Source organism: Ipomoea triloba, chromosome 4 (genome assembly GCF_003576645.1).
Source record: "Ipomoea triloba cultivar NCNSP0323 chromosome 4, ASM357664v1".
Lineage (NCBI taxonomy): Eukaryota > Viridiplantae > Streptophyta > Magnoliopsida > Solanales > Convolvulaceae > Ipomoea > Ipomoea triloba.
Window position 1 is genome coordinate 26,918,644 of NC_044919.1, and position 12,078 is coordinate 26,930,721.

General features: G+C 28.7%; 1 protein-coding gene across 1 annotated transcript; it reads left to right on the top strand.

Moving 5' to 3' along the window:
- The first annotated feature begins 2,349 nt into the window (after window positions 1–2,349).
- LOC116016088 (TMV resistance protein N-like) lies at window positions 2,350–12,078 on the top strand. The gene is made up of 5 exons (XM_031256252.1): window positions 2,350–2,615; window positions 8,680–9,787; window positions 9,908–10,214; window positions 10,360–11,411; window positions 11,533–12,078. The coding sequence occupies exons 1-5, from the start codon at window positions 2,350–2,352 to the stop codon at window positions 12,076–12,078; spliced, it is 3,279 nt and encodes a 1,092-aa protein (XP_031112112.1).

Consider the following 12,078-nt stretch of genomic DNA (forward strand, 5'->3'; position numbering starts at 1 on the left):
GACATTGATAATTGTAGAGGGCATAATTTACAATTTTCCATATATATATATATATATATATATATATATATATATNCTGGGGAAATTCACTATCAGTTAGCCTGCCTCAAAATTGGTACAATAACAAATTCATGGGATTTGCATTCTGTGTGGTTTCTAACTTGATAACTTCTCCAACAAGTGGGAAATCTTGCAGTATAACTGAAAACTATGGACTTGATGTCAAAATCATTCCCACAACTCGTGATGGTCGTCGGTTATTTATTTTATCAACTATGGGCTATAAGGGGGTTGAACATAACATGAAATCTGAACTCACTTGCATGTCCTATAAGTCATTTCATAGCTATTATAATCGTAATGAATGGTGTCAAATTGAAGTTTCTGGTTATTCCAATTCGGTATACACTGGTATTGGAATGCGCCTTGTGTACGAGGATGATGTTAAAACCAGTGATGGACCGCTTATGATACAAAATAACACGAAATATGATTATGTAACACCGGATGATGAGTTAATTCCTTTTTTGATCATAGATTGGTAGGTGACAGTCAACTTCTAGTTTTTTTTTTGTTTTTTGTTTTTTATTTTTTATTATTTTTTTTATCATAACTAGTATTTTCGCTCGTGCGTTGCACGAAATGACTTTGTTATAATATTTTAAAAATATTTAGATCGATATACAATTATATAAATTATAACATCGAATAATATTATATAGCGCAATTGATTAAATTGGTTGGATTGATTATGTTTTTTTTTAATGTTTTCTTTTGCTTGAATTAGAGCAAATAATTGTCTAATTACCCGTACGATTCACGGATAATTTTTTTTTATTTATTTAGATAATAAAATTAAAGAAATTATTAAAATAATTTAATATTGAACATATACATTTATTTGATTATAAGATTAGTGCAAAAGTATTACTCAATTAATTGAATAATATATGACTTGTTTGTTTGATATTTAATTTAACTTAAGTAATTATATTATTACAAAAATAGATATGGAAAAATGAGAAATAATTTAACTTTAATGATTACGGAGTATAAAAATAAATTCAACGATCAATATTTAGCTTAATTACCATAATAATTATTAGGCAATTATTATTAGTCAATTACACTAAATTAATTATTTTTTGTTAACAGGAATATCAATTCATATATACAAAAATTATTATTATTATATATTAAATATGTTCGACCTTCTGCAGTGTTTATGTCACACGTGTACTAATTAATTTGATCAACGACATCTAAAGTTGGTGAGAGGATTGCTCAACCTTCTAGTTAATAAGTATTAATTATTATGGAGTAGTATTTATTAATATAATTAATAATTAATATAATTAATTAATATTTAATTCATATAATTATAATAATATAATTGCCGATTATATTTCTAATAAAATATTAATATATTCATTTCATTTTTCTTAATATTTTAATTTTCTTTTGAATATATTCATTTCCTTTTTCTTTTATAAAAAGAATTATTGATTGTCATTCTTTTTTCCTTCATAATTTTTTTCCTAATATTTCATTTGTTGGTTACTAATTCTTTTGTAGCCCGGGAAAGCTATGCTATTTTCCAATGAAATATTAATATATTCATTTCGTTTTTCCTAATATTTCATTTCCTTTTATACATATTCATTTCATTTTTCCTTCATAAAAAGAATATTTAATTTGTTGGTTACTAATTTTTTTATATGGAAAGTTGTGTTATATTTCCAGTGAAATATTAATATATTCATTTCGTTTTTCCTAATATTTCATTTCCTTATAAATATATTCATTTCCGTTTTCCTTCATAAAAAATTAATATTCATTTCCATTCTTTTTTCTTTCATAATTTTTTCCTAATATTTCATTTGGTGGTTACTAATTTGTTCGTAGAAAAAACTGTGTTATATTTCCAGTGAAATATTAATATGTTCATTTCGTTTTTCCTAATATTTCATTTCCTTTTTCCTTCACAAAAAGAATTAATATTATTTTACATTCCTTTTTCCTTTATATTTTTTTTTTCTAATCATTCATTTGGTGGTTACTAATTTTTTCGTAGGGAAAAGTTATGTTATATTTCCAGTGAAATATTAATATATTTATTTCATTTTTCATAATATTCTATTTTCTTTTGNCTGGGGAAATTCACTATCAGTTAGCCTGCCTCAAAATTGGTACAATAACAAATTCATGGGATTTGCATTCTGTGTGGTTTCTAACTTGATAACTTCTCCAACAAGTGGGAAATCTTGCAGTATAACTGAAAACTATGGACTTGATGTCAAAATCATTCCCACAACTCGTGATGGTCGTCGGTTATTTATTTTATCAACTATGGGCTATAAGGGGGTTGAACATAACATGAAATCTGAACTCACTTGCATGTCCTATAAGTCATTTCATAGCTATTATAATCGTAATGAATGGTGTCAAATTGAAGTTTCTGGTTATTCCAATTCGGTATACACTGGTATTGGAATGCGCCTTGTGTACGAGGATGATGTTAAAACCAGTGATGGACCGCTTATGATACAAAATAACACGAAATATGATTATGTAACACCGGATGATGAGTTAATTCCTTTTTTGATCATAGATTGGTAGGTGACAGTCAACTTCTAGTTTTTTTTTTGTTTTTTGTTTTTTATTTTTTATTATTTTTTTTATCATAACTAGTATTTTCGCTCGTGCGTTGCACGAAATGACTTTGTTATAATATTTTAAAAATATTTAGATCGATATACAATTATATAAATTATAACATCGAATAATATTATATAGCGCAATTGATTAAATTGGTTGGATTGATTATGTTTTTTTTTAATGTTTTCTTTTGCTTGAATTAGAGCAAATAATTGTCTAATTACCCGTACGATTCACGGATAATTTTTTTTTATTTATTTAGATAATAAAATTAAAGAAATTATTAAAATAATTTAATATTGAACATATACATTTATTTGATTATAAGATTAGTGCAAAAGTATTACTCAATTAATTGAATAATATATGACTTGTTTGTTTGATATTTAATTTAACTTAAGTAATTATATTATTACAAAAATAGATATGGAAAAATGAGAAATAATTTAACTTTAATGATTACGGAGTATAAAAATAAATTCAACGATCAATATTTAGCTTAATTACCATAATAATTATTAGGCAATTATTATTAGTCAATTACACTAAATTAATTATTTTTTGTTAACAGGAATATCAATTCATATATACAAAAATTATTATTATTATATATTAAATATGTTCGACCTTCTGCAGTGTTTATGTCACACGTGTACTAATTAATTTGATCAACGACATCTAAAGTTGGTGAGAGGATTGCTCAACCTTCTAGTTAATAAGTATTAATTATTATGGAGTAGTATTTATTAATATAATTAATAATTAATATAATTAATTAATATTTAATTCATATAATTATAATAATATAATTGCCGATTATATTTCTAATAAAATATTAATATATTCATTTCATTTTTCTTAATATTTTAATTTTCTTTTGAATATATTCATTTCCTTTTTCTTTTATAAAAAGAATTATTGATTGTCATTCTTTTTTCCTTCATAATTTTTTTCCTAATATTTCATTTGTTGGTTACTAATTCTTTTGTAGCCCGGGAAAGCTATGCTATTTTCCAATGAAATATTAATATATTCATTTCGTTTTTCCTAATATTTCATTTCCTTTTATACATATTCATTTCATTTTTCCTTCATAAAAAGAATATTTAATTTGTTGGTTACTAATTTTTTTATATGGAAAGTTGTGTTATATTTCCAGTGAAATATTAATATATTCATTTCGTTTTTCCTAATATTTCATTTCCTTATAAATATATTCATTTCCGTTTTCCTTCATAAAAAATTAATATTCATTTCCATTCTTTTTTCTTTCATAATTTTTTCCTAATATTTCATTTGGTGGTTACTAATTTGTTCGTAGAAAAAACTGTGTTATATTTCCAGTGAAATATTAATATGTTCATTTCGTTTTTCCTAATATTTCATTTCCTTTTTCCTTCACAAAAAGAATTAATATTATTTTACATTCCTTTTTCCTTTATATTTTTTTTTTCTAATCATTCATTTGGTGGTTACTAATTTTTTCGTAGGGAAAAGTTATGTTATATTTCCAGTGAAATATTAATATATTTATTTCATTTTTCATAATATTCTATTTTCTTTTGAGTATATTCATTTCCTTTTCGTTCATAAAAATTTAATATTAATTTCCATATGATTAAAAAGTAATATACATATCACACCTTAGTTGTATTTGGTTTGCCCGCACGTACATTAACATAATATAGTAATATTTTTTTTAATATTATCATGAGAGGAATTTAATTATGTACATTAACATAATATAGTAATATTTTTTAATACTTTAATATACATCATATAGTAATTTGATTGTTGAATTTTTTTTTTAATATTATCATGAGAGGAATTAATTGCGTACATTAACATAATATAGTAATATTTGAGAAAGAAGGAGAAAAGGTGAAGAAATGGAGGAAAGTGCTGGAGAATGTATCCAATTTGTCCGGTTAGAATCTTGACAATACTGAAAATGGGTAAACAATCTTAAACTCTAAACTCCATATCTACTATACTAATAAGAGCCAAAGAGAGTTATATCTAAAATGAGTAGAAAAAATGGCGGTCAAATTATTTAATTAAATGGATGGTTCAGATGAATTATTTAATCAAATAGATGGTTAAGATAATTCAGATTAATATTATTAATAGAGATTACCTAATTTAACCTTACTTTTATGATTATCCGTTAAGTTTTCCGTTAAATATTATCTTCTCCGTTTATATTCCGTTAACTTTTAACTTACCCACTAATTTCTATAAGAAAGGTCTTAGGTTCGAACCTCATCTCAATCAAATTTGACATAATTAAGTTTTTCACTCTATTTTACTTTTATTAAATTAAATAAATTAGTAGCTACAACAAAAAATGATACATATGTATTTCTTTAATTTTTAATTCATTAGTTATATTGTCTTTATTTTCTCTCATGCAAAGATTATATTCTTTACATTCAAATTTATCAATTGATATTCATTACATTGTCCATTATCTTATACAATATCTTGTAATTAAATATCAAAGTTATAGTACAAAATAATGTTATATATTTATTTACCAAGTATTTTATTAATACTATGAAAAAAAATTTAAAATAATTTGAAGCTAATTATATTAACTACTTGGGGATTGGTTGACAAAGAGAGTACTCAAATAATAACCCAACAAATTGAACCGGAATCATTCTATTTTACTCTTATTGAATTAAATAAATTAGTAGTTACACCAAATAGTAAAGATGAAGACAATGACAATGTTACTCAAAAGAGAATTAAGAATACTTAGAAAAATTCAAATTAAAAGTAGTATTTATTTAGACTATCATTTTTAGACCAAATATTTAGACTATCAATTTTACAAGGTTGCAAACATTTATTTTAGTAATAATTATAATGAATTTTCTATATTATCTTGGATTCATATACTTTGAGTTAGATATTTAAATAAAAAAATTCGATATTCAATTACACATGTATAAACTTCTCCTATATATAATCTTGCATTGATATACTTTCAAATATTTATTTAAATATAAACATTGGGCATTAACCCATTCGCGCAATACGCATATATATATATATATATATATATATATATATAGGGTCATGTTCAGGTGTGGCCGTGCCTTTCCGTGCGGCCGTGCGGTTCAAACCACTCAATGTTACGAAATACACCACTCAATGTTAAGAAACACACCACACAAATATGCACTGTGGTGTGTTTCTTAACATTGTGGTGTGTTTCATTGTATTTCATTGTGGTGTGTTTCTTAACATTGAGTGGTGTATTTCGTAACAATGAGTGGTGTGTGTGATCGCACGGCCGCACAGGAGAGCACCGGCCGCATTTGAACCAAAATCTATATATATATATATATATATATATATATATATATATATAGAGAGAGAGAGAGAGAGAGAGGAAACTGGTTGCACCCAAAGTAGTACGGAGTATTAAAATGAATCAAAATCATTGATTTTTGGGTAATTAAGGAAAGGATTAAATTATATAGGCAAATGTTGCATCCAAACCACCACCACCACCACACCACAGCACCCACCAGTCCACCACTACTACCACCAACACAGCAACACTAACACTACCACCGCAACTTCTTCTTCTTATTATTATTATTATCATTATTATTATTATTATTATTACTAGTATTTTCACCCGTGCGTTGCACGGATTGGATTTGTTATAATATTTTAAGAAAATATTTGAATCGATATACAATTATATAAATTATAACATCGAATATGAGTATCAATAAGTGTATAAATGCAATTATAGTATGAGTCTTCCTTGCATGCAACAAGTATCACAAAAATTCAGTGTTCTAGAATTGTATTACGAATAAGAACGTAGGGAAGAATATATTTTATTAGGTACTCTATTTTAATTTACAATTGTATTAGGGATAAGAATTGTATTACCATATTTTACAATATTACGCACACCAAAATATTATAGTTCTGTTTTGGGCGGGAAGTTAAAACTGAGGATATTGTTTTTATTAATAGTATAGATTGCATTGCAGAGAAATATATATACTGAATTATTACCATTAGTAATTCTAGTCTAGAATTGTACTACGAATAGGAACGTAGGGAAGAATATATATTTTATTAGGAATTCTATTTTAATTTACAATTGTATTAGGGATAGGAATTGTATTACCATATTTTACAATATTACGCAAACCATAATATTAGGAATTCTATTTTAATTTACAATTGTATTAGGGATAGGAATTGTATTACCATATTTTACAATATTACGCAAACCATAATATTATAGGTCTATTTTGGGCGGGAAATTAAAACTGAGGATATTGTTTTTATTAATAGTATAGATAGATTGCATCGCAGAGAAATATATATACTGAATTATTACCATTAATAATTCTAGTCTAGAATTGTATTACGAATATGACCGTTGGGAAGAATATATATTTTATTAGGAATTCTATTTTAATTTGCAATTGTATTAGGGATAGGAATCGTATTACCATATTTACAATATTACGCAAAGCATAATATTATAGGTCTGTTTTGGGCAGGAAGTCAAAACTGAGGATATTGTTTTTATTAATAGTATAGATTGCATTGCAGAGAAATATATATACTGAATTATTACCATTAGTAATTCAAATCTAGAATTATATTACGAATAGGAACGTAGGGAATAATATATTTTATTAGGAATTCTATTTTAATTTACAATTGTATTAGGGATAGGAATTGTATTAGCATATTTTACAATATTACCCAAACCGTAATATTATAGGTCTGTTTTGGGCGAGAAGTTAAAACTGAGGATATTGTTGTTATTAATAGTATAGATTGCATTGCAGAGAAATATATATATACTGAATTATTACCATTAGTAATTCTAGTCTAGAATTGTATTACGAATAGGAACGTAGGGAATAATATATTTTATTAGGAATTCTATTTTAATTTACAATTGTATTAGGGATAGGAATTGTATTAGCATATTTTACAATATTACGCAAACCGTAATATTATAGGTCTGTTTTGGGCGAGAAGTTAAAACTGAGGATATTGTTTTTATTAATAGTATAGATAGTATAGGTTGCATTGCAGAGAAATATATATATTGAATTATTACCATTAGTAATTCTACTCTAGAATTGTATTACGAATAAGAACGTAGGGAAGAATATATTTTATTAGGAACTCTATTTTAATTTACAATTGTATTAGGGATAGGAATTGTATTACCATATTTTACAATATTACGCAAACCATAATATTATAGGTCTGTTTTGGGCGGGAAGTTAAAACTGAGGATATTGTTGTTATTAATAGTATAGATTGCATTGCAGAGAAATATATATACTGAATTATTACCATTAGTAATTCTAGTCTATAATTGTATTACGAATAGGACCGTTGGGAAGAATATATATTTTATTAGGAATTCTATTTTAATTTACAATTGTATTAGAGATAGGAATTATATTACCATATTTTATAATATTACGCAAACCATAATATTATAGGTCTGTTTTGGGCGGGAAGTTAAAACTGAGGATATTGTTTTTATTAATAGTATAGATTATTATTATTATTATTATTGCAAATAATATGTTTATTTTTTGAAAAATGAATCAAACAAAAAAAATCAATTTATTAACATTCAGTCGGAAAAAGATAATTTGTAAAACTTCATCCAAACACTAAAAATTAAAATATTTTACGAAAAATATGTCATTTTTGAAAATCATTTTCAGAAAAATATTTTTCAATTTTCAAACGGATCCTAAATCAAAAATCGATTCGAGCTTATCAAGTCATGTTTTCAATATGCAAACTGAACTAAGAAGACAAGTTAGACAATGACTTTTTCCATATGATATTACTGTGGATAAATGTTTTTGAACTTTACCCACATGAAGTTGCATGCTTAATTAACTTATGTTTAGAGGTGAAGCCATCCAACTGAAAACGTGCATTAATTTGTATCTTTAGTTTATGACTTGTACTTGCTGTGTTTTATTATTGTGACATATATAGGCATGAAGCAAAGTTCATCCAGAAAATTGTTGAAGATATCATTACTAAATTGGGTTCGACAAGGTCAATTGATGATCCAAAACTGGTTGGGATAGAGCCTCGTATGCAGAAACTGTATCGATTGATAGGCTTGGAGTCTAATGAGGTTCGCTTTGTTGGAATACATGGGATGAGCGGGATTGGAAAGACAACTATTGCTAGAGCCCTTTATGATCAGATCTCAAAAAAATTCGAAGGTTGTAGTTTTATTCATGAAGTTAGAAGCGAGTCGGGCAAACATGGTGTGGTGCACTTGCAACAGAAACTTCTATCTCAGATTCTTTCAGTAAAAGATTTGAAAATAGACAATGTGTTTGAAGGAAAAGTGATGATACAGCAAAGGCTGCGTTGCAAAAGAGTGCTTATTGTTCTTGATGATGTCGATCACAGGGATCAATTGGAGACATTGGTAGGAAACAGCGATTGGTTTGGTGCTGGAAGTAGAATCATCATAACAACCAAGGATAAGCACTTGCTTATTAGCCACAAAGTGAACATTATGAAATACTATAAAATGAGTGTGCTAGAGGAAGCTGAAAGCTTTCAACTCTTTAGGCAGCATGCATTTAATAAACAGCTGCAGTTGCTGCCTACCAAGGAATTTGAGGAGGTCGAAGCTCAAGTGGTACATTATGCTGGAGGCCTTCCTTTGGCTCTTAAAGTTTTTGGCTCCCTCCTATGCGGCAGAGATATTGATGAATGGAGAAGTGAAGTTGCCCGGCTTAAGGAAATCCCAGAAGATGAGATTTTAGAGAAACTTAAATTAAGTTTCATTGGTCTCAACAAAAATACACAAAGGGTTTTCTTAGACATTGCATGCTTCTTTAATGGGAAGAAGAGAACATCCATAACAAGAATACTTGATAGTTTCAACTTCCACTCTGACATCGGCATAAACATTCTCAGAGAAAAATGTTTGATAACTATTTCAAAAGGTCGCATTTTGATGCACCAATTAATACAGGAAATGGGGTGGTCTATTGTTCGCCAAGAAGCTTCAGATGATCCAAAAAGATATAGCAGGTTGTGGCTACCTCAGGATATTTCGAAACTACTTACAGGAAGTGAGGTATGTATGTTAACAGCAGATCAGATAGATTATGCTGCCATGCATCAATTGAATCCCTTATTTCAATTTATAGAATTCATTTTTAGGAATTTGTTTTCTTGTGAAATATTATATTGTCAGGGTACAGAAAACATCCAAGGTATAGCATTCAACTTGCCAGTTGTAACAGATGTGAAAGTTAGTAGTGAGGCCTTCACACACATGACCAAGCTAAGACTTCTCAAATTTCACAATGTAAATGCTTCTCAGGCTCCTAATTTTCTTCCTGGCGAGTTAAGGTGGCTAGATTGGCACGGATATCCTTCAAAAAGTTTGCCTGCTACTTTCCAGGGACAAAAACTTGTTTCTCTTAAAATGCAATATAGCCGTGTCATACAACTTTGGAAAGGATTCAAGGTTTATCTATCTAACTATTTATTTGTTATTTGTCTTTGATCTCCTTTTTGCTTTTATTCGATCATATCATGGAGTTGAGGATTCTTAATTATTTTTCTTTTACTTGTACATATAGGTCCTGAACAATTTGAAATTCATGAATCTGAGCCACTCTCAGAAACTAATTAGGACTCCAGATTTCACAGGAATCCCAAATCTTGAAACATTGATTCTAAAACAGTGTACAAGTTTGGTAGAGATCCATGCTTCTGTTGGATTTCTGAAGAACCTTGTTTCACTTATCCTTAAGGACTGTGTAAATCTGAAGAGGCTTCCTGAAAGCATTCATTTCGAAAAGCTTGAGATAATGATCCTTTCAGGCTGCTTCAAACTTGAAAATTTTCCAAAAATTGCAGGTCCCATGGCTTGCTTGTTAGAAGTACATGCTGAGGCTACTGCTATAAGAGAAGTGCCATCATCTATCGAGTGCCTCACAAACCTGAGGTTAATAGATGTAAGCAATTGCAAGCATCTTGTGAGCCTTCCAAGTAGCATTTGTAGATTGAAAGGTCTGAAAGCTGTGATTCTCTCTAGTTGTTCCAAGTTTGAGAAATTACCAGATGAATTGGGAGAAATGGAATGCTTAGAAGAGCTGTACTGTGACAAGACAGCGATCCAAGAGCTACCATCCTCCATTTCACTTCTCAAGAAACTCAAGATTTTATCATTTCGTGGATGCAAATCGACCTCTAGCTTTGATTCTCCATTACAAAAGAGTTGTTCGTTCTTCCTCTCTAGGCTGCTGCCAGCAGGAGGTTTTCAAGATATCAAGGCTTCACCGTTGCCTACTCTATCTGGTTTATCTTCACTGGAAAAGCTGGATCTTAGTGATTGTAGTATGCTAGATGGAGGCATTATTCTTGGTGATCTTAGAGAGTTGCAGTGTTTGAAAGTATTGAATCTTAGCAACAACAAGTTCGATTGTATCCCAACTGAATCCTTTGTCGGCCTCACTCGACTTAAGCAACTTCATCTAGTGGGATGTGGGAGGCTTGAAACTTTGCCAGAGCTTCCATCTAGTATAATAGAGGTTTATGCAGATGAATGCCCCAGCTTAGAAGGCCGCAGCATAGATTCATTGACTAAATACCCAAAGTTGGGTCAAGTTTCATTCACTAAATGTGATCAACTACTTGAGGATCCACGTTATGGTCACATAGTTGATGCAATATGGCAACACCTGCTCAAGGTACGTAACTCATTACAATCCATGCATCCTTATCATGCATAAATAATTCAAGCTAGCTAGCATTTTTAAATTTCACACATACAAATTAAATTATTAATTGTACATACTGTGGGTGTCACAGGGACTATCAAATAACCCAAATCGTAGCATTTGTGTCTACTTTCCAGGCATGGTGTTTCCTGAGTGGTTTACGTATAAGAACTGGGGAAATTCACTATCAGTTAGCCTGCCTCAAAATTGGTACAATAACAAATTCATGGGATTTGCATTCTGTGTGGTTTCTAACTTGATAACTACTCCAACAAGTGGGAAATCTTGCAGTATAACTAAAAACTATGGACTTAATGTCAAAATCATTCCCACAGCTCGTGATGGTCGTCAGTCATCTTTTACATCAACTATGGGTACAGAGAATATGAAATCTGAGCTGACTTGCCTGTCCTATAAGTCATTTCATAGCTATTATAATCATAATGAATGGTGTCAAATTGAAGTTTCTGGTTATTCAGATTCGGTATACACTGGTATTGGAATGCGCCTTGTGTACGAGGATGATGTTAAAACCAGTGATGTACCGCTGATGATACAAAATAACATTATCTCCACCAAGTATGATGATGTAGTAAGGAGTTATGTTTCACACTTTTTTTTAAAACTTTCTTTCTAA